Here is a 19,855-nt window from a genome sequence, read left to right as displayed (position 1 = left end):
CCCTCCATCAGGAGGGTAAGACACAAAAAGAAATTTCTCAAAGAGCAGGCTGTTCACAGAGTGCAGTTTCAAAGCATATCCACAAAAAGTCTGTTGGAAGGGAAAAATGTGGCCGGAAACGCTGCACAACCAAGAGAGATGACCGCAGCCTTAACAAAATTGTGAAGAAGAGCCGCTTCCAGAATTTGAGGGAGCTTCAAAGACAGTGGGCTGAAGCTGGAGTCCAGGTATCAAAAGCCACAGTTCACAGACGTGTCCGGGAAATGGGCTACAATAGCCGTATTCCCATGGTCAAGCCACTTCTGAACTCAAGACAACGGAAGAAGCGTCTGACTTGGGCTATGGAGAAGAAGCACTGGACAGTTGCAGAGTGGTCCAAAGTCCTCTTTTCAGACGAAAGCAAGTTTTGCATTTCATTTGGAAGTCAAGGCGCCAGAGTCTGGAGAAAGGCTGGAGAGGAGCAAAATCCAAGTTGCTTGAAATCCAGTGTGAAGTTCCCACAGTCAGCAATGGTTTGGGGAGCCATGTCAGCTGCTGGTGTTGGTCCACTGTGTTTATATATATATATATATATATATATATATATATATATATATATATATATATATATATATTGTGGGTTCAAATCCAGCTCCAGACATCCTGTGCGGAGTTTGTATTTTCTCCCCGTGCTTGCGTGGTTTCCTCCGGGCACTCCGGTTTCCTCCCAAATTCCAAAAACATGCATTTCAGGTGAATTGGCCGGTCCAAATTGTCCCTAGGTGTGAATAAGCGAGTGAGTTGTCAGTCCCCGTGTGCCCTGCGATTGGCTGGCAACCAGTTCAGGGTGTCCCCTGCCCACTGATTGCTGGGATGGGCTCCAGCACCCCCGCGACCCTACTGAGGATAAGCGGTGTAGCAAATGAGATGAGATGAGATATACATTGTATGTGCATTTTTTTTGTAATGCGTACTTTATAAAAATATCAGCCCTTTTTTTTTACATAAAACAGGTTCGTTAGTCATTTTTATTGTCCTGTTGTGGCATTTTGTGCAAAAATGTACATTTTCCAGTGAGATGAGGTGCCCAATTGCAAAATTTGTCGGATTAAATGTAATCTGCAAACCCTTTTCTTTCCTTCTTCAGACTGGTTTGTGTATCAACGTTTGAGTAGGTAGAGGAGCTTTATTTTCACATTTTGGCATTTTTGTGCTAAAAAAGAACATTTCAAGTGATAAGAGGCGCAAACAAAATCCTGATGCTAAAATATGTCATTTTGGTTTCTATTGAGCACCCTTTTTATCTTTTTTTGGAACAACTTTAAAGTAAGTTGAGGAGCTTAATGTTGACTAAAGTGCTTCATTTTCACAAAGAACACATTTGAATGAGAAAAGGTGCATACAAATTTTTTTTTTTTCCTTTTCTTTTTTAACATACCAAAGTTTATTTCCACGTTGTAGCTTTTTATGCTTAAAAAAACAACTTAAAGCGAAAGGAGGAGTTGTGAGTTTAGCATTGGTGGCATTTGGTAAACACTTTTGTGTAAGTGTAAAAGTGGTGTAGTCTTTCGAGTAGGTCCAACAAGAGCAGGTCAAACATACTGCTCGTGGCTCGGCCATAAATATTTGAGCTTGTCAAAAAAAGAAACGAGTCTCTGGATCATTTCTATCAAGTTATGATTTTTTTTTAAATAAATTGCAAACTAAATGCTTTCTCCCGCTGCTAGCGGTCGGTGTTGAGTTTGTATGGCGTGCTGAGTTGGTTCAGGTGTAAAATTCCATTTACTCAACTGTTCAACTAGTTCACGCATCCAATGCCAGACACGAAAAACATTTTTTCCCATTGTTTGTGAACAAAACATGTCTTGCTTAGAAAAAATATCTTGTCATCCATGATTATATTATGTAGGCCAGGCTGCTACTAAAGTAGGCTGAATGTTAAGGCAACATACCGAAAAACAAGGTTAAAAATTTGGAGTTAAGATTCTTTTACTGATCTGCCCTGCCTGAGAACAGAAAGTCTAGATCAGGCCCCAGAGCAAAACTGAGCTGACATTCCTGGTTGTAACGTCTTTTGAGTAGGTCCCCTCTGTCTGTTTTTTCCCCTAAAAGAAGTCCTTCAAGAGAAGTTCAATAAGTGAGAGATAATCCCACCGACTCATTTAGCAGACAAAAAAGAAGAACCCGCAGACCACCACCAGGCCGACTGCCAGAACGACAATGGGTTCATTGATCCCGTTGCAAGCCAGACAGACTCTGGTCCAAACAGGCGAGGGCTCCGCCATCCGGTCCACTTTCTCAGAAATGGCACGCATGCGCGCGCAGATATCCTTGAGGTCCTGGCGCATGCTGTCCAGGTCCATTTGGGTCTGGCGCTTGATCTCCAGCAGCATCTGGTAGAGCGTTATGTTGACCTGCTGCCCGTTCCTGGTGAACTCGAACATCTCGCGGCGGAAAGGCCTCAATCTCAGATGACTTGCAGACTTCCATCTGGAGGAGAAGGTGGGAGGGCTAGGTGTGTTAATGAATGAGGGTGGGGTGAGATAAGGGGAGTGGGCGGGGTAAAAGGGTGAGGAACAACCGGAGAACCAAGCTGTGGAGCTCCTCATCTTAAGAGCGTGACAAAGGAGGCCACGCCTCTCATTTGTCATGGCACCAAATACCAATCAGGGGATGAGAAGCTGTGTGATGTCATATCAAAGGCGGATGGTGAATAACTTCCTGGTTTTCCTCCGTAAACAAATTTGTAAAGGAAGGATGATTATGAATTAAAAAAGGTAGGACAATAACGAAATAAAAATAAAATAAAAATTAGATATTTACATACTGCTGCCGGATCCAGACTTTCTGTCCTCAGATGGCCTGGATCAGTAAAAGAATGTCAACCTCCCGTAGTTATTCAGTATTATGTTTTTTCATTCAGCCTACTTGGATGACAAGGGATCTTTTCTGAGAATAACACATTTATTCACAATGGGAAAAATATATTTTCATGTTTGGAATGTGTTAACTGGTTTATTTTAACAGTTGAGTGAGTGCAGTTTTACAACTGAACCAACTCACCACCAGACTCAAGTGGAAGCCATGTAAAGAAATATAATTATTTTTTCAATTGTCGCACTGATTTGAAATGGATAAAAAAAAAGAGTTACATTACTTCTAAAAATCATAACTTTAAATAGAAATGTTTAAGAGACACGCTTCCTTTTTTGACATAGTTGGGAGTTTATGGCGGGTCGGTTTTAATCCAACAGGCTGGTTCTGGTCCACGAGCCATATGTCTGACATGCCTGATTTTCCGTACATGTGTATAACGCGCATTTTTTTTTAGCTTACAGTCAAACTCAAAGTTTGTTTGCCGGCTATACATTGTTGAAACGGTTGATTTGTATTTTATTTTGTGTTTTTGAAACATTTTCTTAATTTTTGTTTATTATTTTTTACTTTAAAAAAATAGTATTATACGTTTTTTTCTCAGATGTGTACAGGTTTTTCATCTTATTTTTTCAAGATTTCAGGGTTACTCTTTTTGGGAAAAAACAAAAAAAGGTGTTTTATTTTGGCACATTGTTAGCCTATTCGCATAGATGACACCCTCCATAGCTACCAAAAAAACAGTAGTATATTACCGTATTTGCACAATGATTGCTCATTCGAAAAATAATGATCAAAAATAATATTCAAAACTGGAATAATAATAAAATTAACACTACATTATTGAATAGGTTATAATTTAGTTAAATCTGGAAATTTGTTGAAAACTGAGGGTGTCATCTATGCGAATAGGCTAACAATGTCCCAAAATAAAACACGTTTTTTTGTGTTTTTTTCCCCAAAAAAGTAACCCTGAAATCTTCAAAAAATAGGATGAAAAACCTGTACAAATCTCAGAAAAAAACGTATGATACTATTTTTTTAAGTAAAAAATAATAAACAAAAATTGAGAAAATGTTTCAAAAACACAAATTAAAATACAAATCAACCGTTTCAACAATCAACATTTCATTCTGGTCCGATGGATTTTTAGGCCGCGTTTTTTTTTGCATATCTTGCCGCAGATTGGAGAGTTTTTATATAAACAGCAGAGCATGTGTAGGGAGTAGGGAGTGAGACAAGTGAGTGGTTCCCTGGGTTGACTGGTGTGAGACAGGGGTGTGTGATGTCACCATGGCTGTTTAATGTGTACATGGATGGTGTGGTGCGAGAGGTGAATGCAAGAGTATTTGGCAGAGGTGTAGACATGATGGACAACAGTGGAACAGTGTGGCAGGTAAGTCAGTTGTTGTTTGCAGATGACACAACGCTTGTGGCTGATTCTGAGGAAACATTGAGAAGGTTGGTAACAAAGTTTAGAAGAGTATGTGATAGGCGTAAGTTATGTGTTAATGTTGGGAAGAGTAAGGTGATGAAGTGTTCACGTGACGGAGTGGGCATGACGTTAGAAATCAGGTTGCATGGACAGGTGCTGGAAGAAGTTGAAAGTTTTAGGTACTTGGGTTTGTGATGTGGCTGCAGTTGGTGGAATGGAGTGCGAGGTATTGCACAGAGTGAATCAAGGAAGCAAGGTTTTGGGTGCTCTGAGGAGAGTGATGAACAACAAGAGTATGAGTATGTATGTTAAGAGGGGACTGTATGAGAGTGTGATTGTGCCGACTGTGTTGTATGGTGCATAGACTTGGAGCCTGAACGCAGATTTAAGAAGGAAGTTGAATGTTTTTGAGATGAAGTGTTTGAGGACTATGTTAGGAGTGACAAGATTGGATAGACTGAGAAATTAAATTGTGAGAGACAGAACTGGAGTAGTCGTGGAACTGAGCAAGCGTGTTGATAAGAGAGTACTCGGTTGGTTTGGACACATGGAGATGAGATGAGGAGCGAATGTTGAAGAGGATCTACAGAGCAGAAGTCAATGGAAGGCCGCGATTGACGTGGATGGATGGTGTTATGAGTGGGCTGCAGGAAAGTGGTCTAAATATAATGGAAGCTAGAGCTCTTGTTGGTAATAGAAAGGAGTGGAGAGGTGTTGTAAAAGGATAGTGGGATTGTGGACGTGTTCTTAAGGATGGGCTGGGCACCCGTATGATGCGGCAGGGGTAAACCAGTGAAAGCTGTCGGGCCCTGCTGTTGAACAAAAGAGTGTGTCATGTCACCCTGACCCGAGTGACATGGCCGCTTTCTGGTGTCCCATTTCATCTGGAGGGACGAAAGCATGACCAACTTGGGTGCCGAGGTGCCTAACTTGTTTGGGTGTTTGGGCAATTGGGTTGGCCATGGTCCAAAAATTTTTGTGTTTTTTTTTTGCTATTTATTCCCCTTTTATTTTCTTTGTTATTGTATGTGTGTGTCTTGCTGTCGGTCACCCCTCTTGAGGGATATGACCAAGGTAGATATATAGATAGATAGATCTTGCAGCAGATACATGTCATAATCGGCGTCTTAACAATAAAATATAATATATACCATAAATACACTTTCTCACCAAATTCCTGGTAAAAACTAAAAAAAAAGACTTAAGGGAGCTAAATTATTTGGGATGGAGGATTCTGATTATTTTACTAATTTTCTAAATTAAATATATCAACCAATTGAACGCAAAAAATGTGATTTTTTTTTTACTTGTTTTGCAGCAGTTTCTTGTCAGTTTTCTGATTCGACTTTATGCAATTTTCGCTCAAATTATTTTTGATTGTTTTTGTACTAATGGTACAAAAATGTAGTATCGGTGAGTTCTGATTTTCTGCAATATGACCCAAAAACTATTACTCATACTCTTCAATAACATTGTCTTTATTTCAGGTACTCCGACGAAAAAAAAGGCTTAAACTTGATTGCAAACCCCCACAGAAATAATTTCATAGGAATAGGAAGTTGATGCTGTAGTACTGTGCACAGCCGCCAGTAAACAGTAACATCTCCTGGCGGACTACAATAGCGTACCTTTCACCAACGAAGAAGATGCACCAGTAACGTTAAAGCAACCCAACATGGCGACTGTGACCCTTACCCATCAAAACAAGTCCGGTTCGCCCTAAGCAGAAGAACACAGCCTGCCAACGAGCGACTTCCATGCCTCACCACGGCCCACGAACTTTCCGGTCCCGGTTCCGCTGGGGACTGTGATTCGTGTGCCGAATGGCGTCCCCTCAAGTTCGGCTGGGCCAACAGGCCCTGACCGTCCTCGATGTGGCTCTGCGGGTTCCCTGCATCTTCATTATCGACGCTATTTTCAACTCAAATTCCGAACCGGGGCCGAGTTCGCTCGGTACCGTCGGGGGCGGATTGTTTCGAGTCGTGGGTAAGTTAAAGACAAAGTGACACCTGCGTAGGGTGGTGGCTAACTGCTAAGCCAATGTTAGCATCGTCGTCACCTGAGATTCGAGCTGCGAAGTTGACGGCAGAAAAATGTCTTAAAATCTCTCACAATAACTATTAAAAAGGAAACAAAACGTCCTTAAAGTTTCTTTTTTATCCGAGTCAATGTCATATTCGTTATGTATTTACCCAACGATGACAAGTAGAACTAATAATCCATATAAGACACTTGTATACCTGTCAACATCCACGGCTCCATGCCCGTACAAAATGCAACATTAATTGTACACCATATTTTTTTTTCGTAATGATGCATGATGGGAAAAACCCAGGTGGCAGATGCATGCGCACCGTAGCATCAAACCGCTCACTTCGTTTGCAACGAAAAAAAAAACGATACAGAGATAGAGGCTTCCGCGGCGAACTCCTTTGACTTGACTTGCTGTTTCGTGATAGTCGGTGTATACCGGATGGTACCCATCATTGACAAGTTTGCGTTCTTCTGTACAGATTTCCTTGTACGTCGTACTCGTCTTAAAATGCATAAAAACCATAATTTGTATGGCAAAACCGTACAGGTTGACAGGTATGCACTTGACTCTCTCCAGCCGATAAGAAACTATAATAAATAGACAAAATATTTACCAAAAATAGTCAAAAACGTATTTTCTTGTTATGATTCTTGTACTGGATGTAAGTAACAGACTGCTAACTAATACAGCTCTAATATTAAGCATATATGTCAGTTTATAGTATTTGAGGGCAAAATAGCTACCAAAAAATATACAAAACAAAAACGATTTTGGTTCTGATGGCTCCAGTAGTAGGCAATGACAGAGTACCAAGTACTTTATATCAAATATGTATGCCGTATCATCTGTCAATCAGAACTATTTTAAAGCATCCTGGGGCATAAGCAATACAACAAATTGTCAAACACATTCACCAATAATCAGGAAAAATATTCTTAATTCTAGTTCATGTAGGCGGTGTCAATCACAGACCAAAAATTAATACAGCTCCAATATTTAATATATCTTTTGATCTTAAGAATTTGGTAGCAAAATAACTTTAATAAAATGACAATTCTTAACAAAAAAAATAATCAAAAATGCACTATTTGGTTCTGATGGCTTTAGTCGTTTGCAATGAGAGAGACTACTGAATAGTACAGCTCAAATGTTTATCATGTGGGTCATTGAAACCGATTCAAATGATTTAAGAGCCAAAAAACTACAATACATTGACAAAAACATTTCAAATGAATCAAAACATATTTTCTTATTCTTATAACTGTAATAGTTTTAATTAACAGACCACTCATTGACATAGCTTCAATATTAACAAGTCTACAATAAATTGACTAAACTATTTGAAAAAAGTCATCTAAAACATTATTTAATCTAATCCGTGGAGTAAGTAGCAATGAGAGACCACTCACAGGTACAGCGCCAATATTTATCATAGCTTTCAATCTTAAACATTTAGGGGCAAAAACTACAGTAAATGTGAAAATGATTACAAACAAAAAATATCCTACGCTTAAATCTAAGCTTAAAACACACTTCTATTCTAAAGCATATGAATAACCTATATTTTTTGTTGACAATATCTGTGTATTATTTGTTATTGCAACATCCATTGCAGCCTGGTCATCCTGAAAGGAGGGTTACCTCATGTGCGGTCTCGTCTCAAGGTTTCTTCATTTTCCTCATGTTGAGGTTTTTGAGTTTTTCCTTGCCCTCGTGTAGGTTTTAGACCAGGGGATGGTGTAATCATATTAATAATAATAATAGTAATAATAGAGTGTGGTTTGCAATGACCTGTGCAGCCCTTTGAGACCCTTTGTGATTAAGGACTATACAAACAAAATTGACTTGACTTTACGTAAAATGTACTTTTTAGTTCAAAAGGCTTCACTGGTTTGCAATGATAGACTGCTGGATACTACAAGTCCAATATTTATTATATATGTCAATCGAAACAAGCTTGAAGCATTTAGAGGCCCTTAAAATCTACAATCAATTGACTAATGTTTTCACCAAAAATGATAACACATTTTTTGTTTCTGATTACTTTAGTTATTAGTTTGCCATTCTCAACTACTAATCATATTTTTAAATTAGTTTTAAAACGGTTATAAAGTCATTGCTTAATGAAGGGCTGCAACTAATGATTATTTCAATAATCGATTAATTTGGTGATCATTTTTTGCGATTAGTCTATGAATCTGGTAAAGAAACACATTAGTTTCCTCTTCTTTACTCAAATACTGAATTTTGTGGACAAGAAAGAAAATAGTGCACAAAACAGAATTATCTACAATATAGAACCATTATTTAAAGAATGTTATTGTCAAATGACAAACAAAATGCATACAAATGTCTGCTATACACCTGCATCTATATACTTTTTTTTTTAATACAGCTAAAAAGTAAACAGTTAGGTACCAGAGACGAAGGTTACGTTTCCACACTTAAAAACACAAATAAAGAAATCAAAACTAATAAAGTTGAGGCTTACCCAACAACTTAGCTCCCTTCATCCTCATCGGTGACTTCATGTTTTTGGTCTGAGTGCTGCCTTGCCTTCGTGGTGCTCCCGTGCCATATAACCTATTTTGTTTTGTGAAGTGTGGAGTGCTCCCACACTTTTCCAGACTTTGGTTGAACTTTTTTCTCCGTGTCAGTCATGTTTCATAAGATGGATTTACCGTAGCATTTCAAAATAGTGCCTTAGTTTGCAATCCACCTCGCTCTGTAATGGTCGCAGACTACTGCTGCATGTTACGTCACTGGCTCCACGACTTGCTGAGTGACTCATAAATCACGCGACGCAACGAGTAGATGAACTAATTTTTTGCTAAAGCTTTTAATTATCCATTTAAATCCATTTTATCGATTGTTGTTGCTGCTCTACGTCTCACTACTCCCCTAAAAGGTTCGGACCAAAAACATTTGGGTCCAGGGAATTTGTTAAAAAATGGTGTCGTTAAATATAAACTTGTATTGAATAAAATGCTCATTTTATTACAAACAACCCATCATTTTTTTTTCATCCAAGAAAGTTTGATAAAATCAATTTAATGAGTGATTGGTCATTTTTTTTAAACTTAATTTGGTTAAAAAACAAAATTTATTGACCCATGCGCTAGACCAAGTAAATCCGGGCCCACCACCAGGCAAATGAATGCCGTGGGAATCACAGCCGTTTACAACCAATGAAATAATGCTACAGGTGTTGTTGTCACAAGTTTTTTTGAGAGATGTCCTGACAGGTTTCCCCAATTTCCTAGGTGTGCTGGTCTCCAGCGTGGTGCTGCTCCTTTCCCAGAAGGCCTTGTTCAAATTCTATACCCTATTCCTTGCCGTGTTGCTGGGCGCGGCAGCCGTCCTGGTCAACTACCACGCCACCTCTCACATGGACTTCTACAGCGCTTACTACAAAGTGGCGCTCGGCTTCCGTCCTCTGGCCCGAAACGGGGCAACTTTGTGGCTGGGCCTGGCCACCGTGCAGCTGGCCTTCGGCGTGGGCTACGTCTTCCTTTTGGGTTTGCGTTCCCCGTTGGCTGCTCTGGTGCTCTTAGACATCATGGTGCCCGTTTCTGGGCTCATAATCGAACTGCCGCTGGACGTGCGGCGGACGCTTGCCGTGTTCTCCGGCGCTGTCCTGGCACTCAATACAGCCGTCTGCTTAGCAGCACGGCTCAAATGGTTTTACTACTCGTGCCGATACGTCTACCTGCTTGTGCGACACATGTACCGCATGTACGGACTACAGTTGCTCCTGAAGGACACGTGGAAGAGGATCCGCTTCCCGGACGTGCTGAGGGTCTTCTGGTTGACCCGCGTGCTGGCCCAGGCACTTATACTGGTGTACGTTGTGCAGGCGGTGCGAAGGGAGAGCGGCCATGCCACTGGCGGCTGGAGCTCAGATTCGCAGGTAAAATCTGCTCATAAAATCAGTTTTATCAATAAGTCGGAAAATGAATTTTATTTGTGAGAACTCAGGAGGACAGTTGATTTGTGATAACAAATTAAAGTCTGACCTTTGTAACAAAATCTAAGTCAAGAAAGACTGTATAAAGTATTTCATGTTATATTTCTGTCTGCACAGAGGTTACATTAACTGACAATTTTTAATCAGTTTTTTTTTGTGTCGATAGTAAAATTTTAAAACCGCCAGTCAGGCAGAGAACGAGGTAATATTTCATCAACATTTTATCAGCTATTCTGGCCAATTGTATCTCCTCGTAAACAAAGAAAAAAAAAATATTTTTTTATCCATTGTGAAGAAAATAGTTGAATTAGTACTTTCACCTTTCATACGGTATCGATGGGATCTTGGATGTCTATAGCCATCTATGGCGGCCTGGCTAAAATTGATTTTGAATGTGAATGGCAGTTTAGCTAAAATAGATCTTAAAAAGAGTATTTTGACGTCAAAAGCATCGAAAGAGTTGATATTTCAATATTTCCTCGGTGTCACCTATCAGGGTTACCTACTCAGCTGGGACGTGCTGTGGGATGTGACAAGCAACCTTATCATCTCCGGATGCGACTCAACGCTCACTGTCTTGGGCATGAGTGCTGTTATCTCCTCAGTGGCGCACTACCTGGGCCTCAGCATCCTCATCTTCATTGGTGCACACTCCGATTCCTCGCTAGAAAATCCTACCAGGTCATCTAACACAACTGTGGTGTCCCGTTCAGGTTCCACGGAGGAAGATGATAAACGTTTGGGCTTCGTGGCCCCTGTGCTGTTTTTCATTCTGGCTCTGCAGACTGGACTTAGTAGTTTGGACCCTGAGGAACGCCTGGTAAGGAACGAGAACTTTTTTTTTTTTTTACGTTAAATGTAGGGATATAAGAAAACTGTTTTTTAAAATCCCTAATTACTGCATCAGACTGTCAGTAATAACTATTTGTCCGAGCACCAAAACACTGACATGAATATTGCAAAAAGTACATATAACTTTGTGTGTTCATTGTGTAAAAATATGTTACATTATTATTATAATGTCACTGATGTCTTGGCTTGGAAAAATATAAAATTTGCATTCATAGAAATAGAAACACGCTGGAGAACGAAAAAATTAAGTGAAAAATAATATCTTATTCAATGTACTCGCTTAAAGTTCAGAAGCCTAAACAATCACAACAGCCTGAGTCATGCAACTGATTATGGCCAAGCTCTCAAGTGCCTCACACACATTAAGAGATAAAGAGGAAACACAACTAAGTTGTGCTACTACTTCCAAAGGAAAAATGATCATAACAGCCTTCACGCAGCCAAGCCAATCAACCGATTATATCAAAGTTCTCTGATGTCACACATAATGAAAAGGTGGAGAGGAGACACAACCGAGTTGTGCTACTACTTCTAGAGGAATAAAAAATCACAACAACCTGTACATGGCCTGAGCCAATCGACCGATTATAGCCAATTTGCCTGATGCTTTGTGAACATTAAGAAGAAGTAGAGAGGAGACAAGATCAAGTAAAAAAACAAAATACAACAGCATGTACTCATTCTGAGCCATGCACTGATTATGGGCAAGCTCTTCATTGCCCCACAAGTTTTATTTCTATAGGAGCTCAAAATATGTTCCAGTGAGGAACATAAATGCTCAATATTTCAACAAAAACTATTGGTTGATTGAATATAAAATAGGTTTTTTTTTTAAGTGTATTTATCAGGTCTTTTTTTGCTGTTTTGTCTATCCTTGTGACATCATGTTGGGCCGTTGTCTATTTCCTAATTATTAGGCCAATTATCATGTATCCTTAAGAGACCAATTTATGAAAACTCTTTTCCCTGCCAATATAATATGTTCTGTTTTTAGTTCTTAGCAGACGGTCTGGAGTAAGTAGTCTTAAAAATCTCCTAAATGGACTCAAAGAACTACAGTTATTTTGTGTTCTCTTAGGTCCGCCTGAGCCGCAACATGTGCCTCCTCCTGACGGCCATCCTGCACTTCATTCAGGGAATGACGGACCCGGTGCTAATGTCGCTCAGCGCCTCCCATGTGCCGTCCTTCCGCCGACACTTCCCCGTTCTGCTGGTCTCGATAGCGCTTTTCCTGCTCCCGTTGGTGCTCAGCTACATCTTGTGGCACCATTATGCCATCAACACCTGGCTCTTTGCTGTCACTGCCTTCTGTGTGGAGCTCTGTCTCAAGGTAGCTTGAAAAACCAGGATTTTTATTGCCTGATCAAGTTTTCTAATAATGCCGAGTTAATATTATTCTTGTTTTTTTGGGGGGTGAAAGTCACAGACTAGAACCACAAAAGGTTTTCATATCAGAGGTCACTCATGTGATGCCCGGTGTGAAGTGGTTGATTGGGTCTATTTCAACACTACCTGTAATACTTGCAGCTTTTGTTTGAACCTAGCCTCAACCTGTTCTCTCCCCCAGGTGTTGGTGTCGCTGACGGTCTACATCCTCTTCATGGCCGACGGCCTTTCGGACGTTCTGTGGGAGAAGCTGGACGACTACGTGTACTACGTGCGCTCAGCGGGCAATGTGATGGAGTTCTTGTTCGGCGTGGTGATGTTCGGCAACGGCACCTACACCATGATGTTCGAGTCGGGCGGCAAGATCCGCGCCTGCATGATGTGCCTGCACGCCTACTTCAACATCTACCTGCAAGCACGCAACGGCTGGAAAACCTTTATCAACCGCCGCACGGCCGTCAAGAAAATCAACTCTCTACCCGAGCTGCGCGGCGAGCGCTTGCGCCGCATCGAGGACGTTTGCGCCATCTGCTACCAGGACTTTGCCACCTCAGCCCGCATCACGCCTTGCCACCACTACTTCCATGCACTCTGCCTAAGAAAGTGGCTTTACATCCAGGACAGCTGCCCCATGTGCCACCAGAAAGTCAACGTCGATGAGGAGGGGGCGGAAGGGGAAGCCTTTTCCAATAATAACTACGCTCCTCCCGAGGCGCCAGCCCCGCCTCCCAGGGGGGAGGAGCCTCCGGCCAGAGGACCGCCTGTTAACAGGGCGGCACCCGGACGCTCGGAGCACGAGCTACTGGAGGACAACGATAGCATCGAGTACGATGATGACGATTGGGGGGTACAGAACGGGGGTACGCCCGTGGAGGAGGAGTATTTGAACGATGATACAGACTCCACGGACGACTGAAGAGGGCGGGGACGTTTTTAAGTTATTTTTTTAAATGCAGATAGAACCAAAATGTCAGGGATGTGAGAGAAAGATAGCTTGCCACTTGGGATTCATTTGCGGTTTACCACAAAGTGTGTGACAGGTAGGGGTGGGCCATATAACAATATTAAATCATGATAAAGCACTTTGAAGTAATCCCAAACATTTTTTTATTAACTTAGACACAGAACGTGTTGTTTTTCTCCCCACAATTATGCAAATATGTTGCAAAATAAACCACACACGGGAGGACTCGAGAAATTAAGTTTCAAATTGACCCATAATTGAAGAAACACAACACTTGTATGAAAATAGCAAATTCCGTTAAGTCAACATGTGAGGCCAGCTCCAAAAGTGTGTAATTAATAGTGATTGATTTTCTACAGGAGAGTAGGCTATAATGGTTGTTTTTTTCCCCATGCATCGTGGTTGTATAATTTTGTCCAGCTAGGTCCCTGTAAGCGTCAGTGCCGCTGAGTGTTTTCCTGTTTTATTTGCTCCCTGTTGGCACTTGTTGGCTTCCCATTGTGTGCTGCTAGTCTGGTGTTAGCACCGGTTTTGCTGTGTCTCCTTGGTTTATTAACGTTTTTCATCGTAGACATTGCCTATTTTCAGACTTTTTTAACTACGATAAATGAGGTATTAACGTATTTGTGCCCAAATGTTTCTATTCTACTTACACTGTAGGGACATTGTGTATTAGTGCCAAGTAGTGGCAAAAAACACTTCATTTACTGAAAAATATAACAATGATTTGAACAAACAAAAATACATTGCCTACCATATAAATGTCCATTTTTTAAAATGGTCGTAGGTTGAGAAACATTTACATATTTTACACAACATGAGGCTCATCTAGAGGGATTGTGTGCCATTCTGCTGCTACAAGTACCGTAAAATAGCCAAAAAGCCTCCCAAAAGGCATAAACAGGGAATTACACTTGTAGTTAAATTATTTTGCTTTCTACCGCTTGTTTTAGGTTGCCCTACACAATACAGTAACAACTATCCATGCATCCATCCATTATCTGTACCGCTTATCATCAGTAGGGTTGCGGGGATGCTGGAGACCATTCCAGCAGTACTCGGACAGTCGCAGGGCACACAGAGACAACTCACTCACTCGTTCACATCTAGGCACAATTTGGAACGGCCAATTAACCTGACATGCATGTTTTCGGAATGTGGGAGGAAACCGGAGTGCCCAGAGGAAACTCACGCAGGCATGGGGAGAACATGCAAACTCCACACGGGGAGGCTGCGGTCTGGACTTGTAACCTGCTCCGTGGGGCTGCGCGCTAGCCACCCAGCCGCCGTGCTGCCACAGTAACAACTAGTGGTCAAATATTGCACAGTGTCGCTCTCAAAAAGATTGCCAGCTCAAAAAAAATATTTGATAATCCCACAGGTCTATTTCGTTTCAGAAGTCCAAAGCCTGGATTTAGCACATAATTCGGCTAGCTGCATTAGCGAATAGCATTGCTAATGCCAGCTTCACGGACGTCAACCACTAATGCCAATGTTTGTTACATTTGACGCTAATGCTACTTTCTTTAGAATAATGCCTAATGTGAAATTTTAGTCAGAAATGTGATAAGAAGAAAATACAATCAAGAAAGAACCATAATCCTTTGTTACTTTGCAGCTTCAATGCATTTGCAGTATCGAAAACCATTCCGCCATCATTATCCCCAATTGCATACGGGCCAGCAGAGCACATTTTTGTTGGGCCGGAATCCTTGTTTTTTTTTTTTTTTTTTTTTCTCTCTCTGTTCAGTCCAAGATGTGAACAGCCGCGATACATTATCCCAATTTACATATCGCTACAAGAGCGGACCGGCAGAGCACACTTTGACGTTTACACAATCCATTATCTACAATCACCTATTGTTGCGAGAGGCGACTGATGGAATGTACATTTTTGGGAAGGCGTGCTGTTCTGTCCCCAAGATGGCCGCAATCCATTATCCCTGGTCGACTGAGAGCATGGGCCAACAGAGCGCATTAGCTTTCAGATTGGGTCGCTGAAGTGCACCATTGTGGCATGCTTAAAATTGACTGTTCTGTTTTGGCCACAATCCATTATCCCGGTTGACTGTTGCTGTGAGCGGGGGCTGGCAGAATGTGAGGAGCTACTTTGTGGGTTTTTGCATCTTGCAGGTGATTCTGGTCTCTAACCCGCAATAAAAGAGGGATAACAGTTTATCAATTATTTTTTTTCTCTATATCGCCCACCTCTAGTGAGAGCATTTGATTTTTAGATTTTTTTTTCTTCCAGAGCGACAAGCTTCTCGAATCAAGAAGTACTCATTGATGCGTCGTCACACTCTTGTCCAATCAGTGTCAAGCCTGATGAGCCGCTACTGGTCTCTTGTGCGACCGTGCCTACGTTTATGTACGTTCTGGTACATGGTGAATCAGCGTTTTGGGTTGTGCTTGGGAAAAGTAAGAAAAAAAACACTCTGTTATAGATGTTGCGAGTGGATTAATTCCGGTAACTGGACTTATCTTGGTATATGTATCAATGACTACTCAACAGTATGAGATTCTTCTGGTTTGGTGCTGAGAGGTTATGAATTGTATTTAGTATCGGTGTCTGTATCAATGACTGCTCCAAAGTTGGGAATTGGTGTGAAACTAATCAAGTATTAAACAAACAAACTCGTTAATCGCTTTTGGTTTTAGGTGGTGATGAAGCACCTGCCCCTTTGCCCCCTTACTCTATTTTTGACTGTCGTTTACTGAAGTCCATTAGAAAAATTGCACCACTAAACTGATGTTCGTATTGCACCGATACTTAAATAGTATACAAATACAAAATTTTAAAAACTTATATATACACTTTTTATCCAGTCTTATTTATTTTTCCCCTCAATTTATCTTCCTTCTTTTAAGTTTAGGAACTGAGATGAGTCTAATTGCCACTTTAGGGCTAATTTATTATTTGAGCAGGAAGCACTTTTTTTGCAGACTAATACCTAAACTAACCAAGAGGTGATTTTGGGCAAATATGGAGCGTTTGAAGGCTTTAACAAAGCACAAGTATGTCGTTTTGCTGTACCAGATGAGCTTTTGAGTGTTTGGAAAGATTTTTTGCTTTCTGTTTTGCATTTGGCTGGAAAAAGTCAGATTTTTTGTGAATAAAAATATATTTGATACTTTGCTTTTTCATCTCCGCGCTTGTTATTTGAAATTAAAGACACACATAGAAGTTGTGCTCGTACGCAGCTTCCCGGAAGTGTAGACTTACAATGTCTATAAATGGATACAATTGTGGAGTTTTGGTAGTGTGAACAGAAAATAAAATGGAAATGTGTCAAAGAAATAAACTAATACAGATGAAGCTTTCTTTTTAGTGGGTAAGTTTCCGTGTATCATTCGTCTTCACTGCGATTTTCTATAAAATTTTGAACTGGGGTAAGAAATCGACATGATCAGTATTTGTGAATACATGATCAATTCTTCCAAATTTTATTTTGAAGCCCATAAATTATGAATGTAACTCGCTCAGGGTCCAAATACAATGCAGATGTATTAATGGTATGATGATCCTATTTTAACCCTACTTATAATCATTACAACCAGGTATCACTAACAACATAGTAATTACATGATAAGTATAGCTATCACCAAGGATGGTTCTGTAGCTCATTTGTGCCCAGAATATTCTATAAATACAAACTAAGAAGTACCTGCCTATCTCTCAGCTTTTGTTTTTAGCAACCTACCGTGTTACAACTCAGATATAAACAAACACCCAGAGGAAGAAAAAATGTTTAATTCAGTCCTTGGGCGGGACTATGCAAATATTGTGCTAGCGTACCCCCACTTGTCAGTGATTCCCTGATATTCTATTACACACTAAGCTGTGAGTGTGTGTAAGCGAGGACAGATTGTGCTTACAAGAGTCGCAGTTTGCATCCAGTTGCTCGCTCAACTAACTTGGACGTCCTGGTTCCGATGGGGGAAAATTCGGATTCCAGCAGAAAAATGATGGTGAGGGGAAAAACGCTCGTAATGTTTTTTTTTCTATCTTGTTATTTAAAGAAGAATAAATGTAGTATTTTCTTGAAAAATGCACAAAAAAAATTCACGTTTCTGTCAAACCACATGCCTTAATATAATTTCAGTACTCAAAAGCAGTATTGATACTGGTATCAGCAGGTTGAGGTCAAATGATCATGAACTGAAAGAATGAATATTAGACACTTATAAGGTTTATGTTTTTTTGTATTTCATATTCTTTACAAAAATAAAATGAAAAATAAAGATGTGGAACTTTTCCATTTATTTCTATAGTTGAAGAAAAAATGTTTGATTTAAATATGTAAGTTTGTCTTGAGAAAATCTTCAATTTATGAATTTGTGTAAAATGCCACGCTGTAAAAACAAAACAAATGCTCGATATCCCCCAAAAATTGACTTTTTAAACATCATTTTTCTTGTTTCACTAAATTTTAAATTCTTTAAAAATAAGACAATATTTTTATATACGTATTTAACCATATTTTAGCGTATTACTTAACATAAAATGAGACAATCCCTAAAATAAGCAATATTATCTAATTTAATTCTTGTATTACTTAGATAAGGAAAAAATATATAGATTTAAATTTTGTATTTTATTACAGTTTACAACCAGATTATTTTGTTATTTTAAGTATTTACGTCTTGATAAATGTTGAAAAACAAGTTTGAAATGTAGTAACAAAAAAATAGTGAAACCATTTTCTTTTCTAGCAATTTAAAAGAATGGAGACATATCTTTTTTTAAATCAGTCAAAATAGCAGTATAACAAAGCAGTATCTTATTACAAAATGTAAAAAAACAAACATTTTAAGTATATGAGAAAGACAGAAATTTCATAAGCTATCAATCATTAGATTTATGCAAGGGATCTTGCTAGCGAGCTAGCTTGTGCTAGCTCAAGAATTAAAGATGATCTTTCATTGTAAATAATTTTTCAAGAAAGAGTGTGTAATCTATACCCACTGGATGTCGTTGTATTGTGCAGTTCATATAAAAACTAGTGCTAAAAAGCACAAGGAAGAGTAAAAACTACAGAGACGCAAAGTGGCCTAAAAGCACCATTTTGCTTTTCATTTTCTTGCTCAGCCTTTGAGCATACTTTTAGAATCAATGTAGTTGTTTTTTAATGAATGAAGTTCTTCATCACTTAAAGGAACTAAATAATACACACTGTCCTTGTGAAGATCTCAGGTATGAATTCTTGCTAATATAAGATATCCAGTATTGGAAATCCAATGCCGCTAAGAGTCAAAGTTGAAAGGGGTTTGCATTTTGTTCCGTTTGGGTCCTCACTTTCCGTTTAGCTCGCCGTCGTCCTCGAAAGACAAACATCGTAAATCAAAACCGAGTAACCCGATGTTGGCACGGGCGATACATTGCCGGCACGTCGCGAGTTCTTGGCATCGTTGCCGCCTCGCAAATATGAGCACCGGCGCTGAAACGGCGGGACGTCCGCTTTATTTTTACTTTTGAGGATTAAGTGTAAATGTTACGCGAGTTGCATCACGTTATATAACCGGAATGGCTTGTCATAAACATTTTTGGGGGGAATTGTTATGGTAAATAACACAAAAAACACACACTTTTTATATTCAATTCCTTTTTTTATTATATTTTATTTATATATGTATTCATTTAATTTATTTCTGTACATATGTTTTACTTTATTGTTATTGATTATAAACTTATTTATATATTTATTCAAATGTTATAAATTTTGTTTTTGTTTATTCTTTTCATTTTAGTTAATCTGTATGTAAATGAACTACATGTGTTGTATTTATTTTGTAATTTATTGATATGTTTATTGATTTAATTGTATTAGTATTGATATAATTGTTTAGGTTTATATATAAATCTATCTATCTATCTACCTTGGTCATATCCCTCAAGAAGGGTGACCGACAGCAAGACACACACATACAATAACAAAGAAAATAAGGGCGCCCGCTCCGAGACTGGGAGGTCGCTGGTTCAAGCCTCGGCCGAGTCATACCTAAGACTTACAACATTGGTACTCATTGCCTCCCTGCTTGGTGCTCGGCATTAAGGGTTGGAATTGGGGGCTTTGGTCACCTAATAACTCCTAACACATATTATATATATATATATATATATATATATATATATATATAAATATGTCATTTAATATATATTTCTGTTTTTAAATTTGATAAATGATATTGTTTTATTTGTTTTGGATGAGATGAGCACGCCGTCCCATTAACTCTTTCCCTTCCATCGACGTCTCTAACTGTCAAAGGTAGAACAAAAGCCATCACTGGAAGTTTCTGAGTTAAATTAGGAAAAAGAACTAAATGTTTGATGCCCGATTTTTCTTTTTGTGCTCATAGGCAGCC

The 19,855-nt window shown here is 39.5% G+C and overlaps 1 protein-coding gene across 1 annotated transcript; it reads left to right on the top strand.

The window, feature by feature from the left end:
• The first annotated feature begins 2,686 nt into the window (after nucleotides 1–2,686).
• Nucleotides 2,687–16,628, top strand: rnf139 (ring finger protein 139). Its single transcript, XM_088328718.1, has 7 exons — nucleotides 2,687–2,756; nucleotides 5,776–6,274; nucleotides 9,587–10,233; nucleotides 10,787–10,934; nucleotides 11,004–11,110; nucleotides 12,221–12,472; nucleotides 12,710–16,628. The coding sequence occupies exons 2-7, from the start codon at nucleotides 6,112–6,114 to the stop codon at nucleotides 13,442–13,444; spliced, it is 2,052 nt and encodes a 683-aa protein (XP_088184844.1). The 5' UTR covers nucleotides 2,687–2,756; nucleotides 5,776–6,111; the 3' UTR covers nucleotides 13,445–16,628.
• The last annotated feature ends 3,227 nt before the right edge of the window (nucleotides 16,629–19,855 follow it).

The sequence above is a fragment of the Urocampus carinirostris genome, chromosome 2 (genome assembly GCF_059441175.1).
Source record: "Urocampus carinirostris isolate Australia breed hairy pipefish chromosome 2, RoL_Ucar_1.0, whole genome shotgun sequence".
NCBI lineage: Eukaryota > Metazoa > Chordata > Actinopteri > Syngnathiformes > Syngnathidae > Urocampus > Urocampus carinirostris.
The sequence above is the reverse complement of the archived record's forward strand: the minus strand, read 5'-3'. Positions and strand labels throughout refer to the sequence as shown.

What these genes read in the sequence shown, in the direction of transcription:
- rnf139 (XM_088328718.1), top strand. Translation starts at nt 6,112, where the DNA reads ATGGCGTCCCCTCAAGTTCGGCTGGGCCAACAGGCCCTGACCGTCCTC. An exon ending in GCTGGAGCTCAGATTCGCAG is followed by an intron (nt 10,234 to 10,786) that starts GTAAAATCTGCT and finishes GTCACCTATCAG; the next exon opens with GGTTACCTACTCAGCTGGGA. An exon ending in GTGTGGAGCTCTGTCTCAAG is followed by an intron (nt 12,473 to 12,709) that starts GTAGCTTGAAAA and finishes TCTCTCCCCCAG; the next exon opens with GTGTTGGTGTCGCTGACGGT.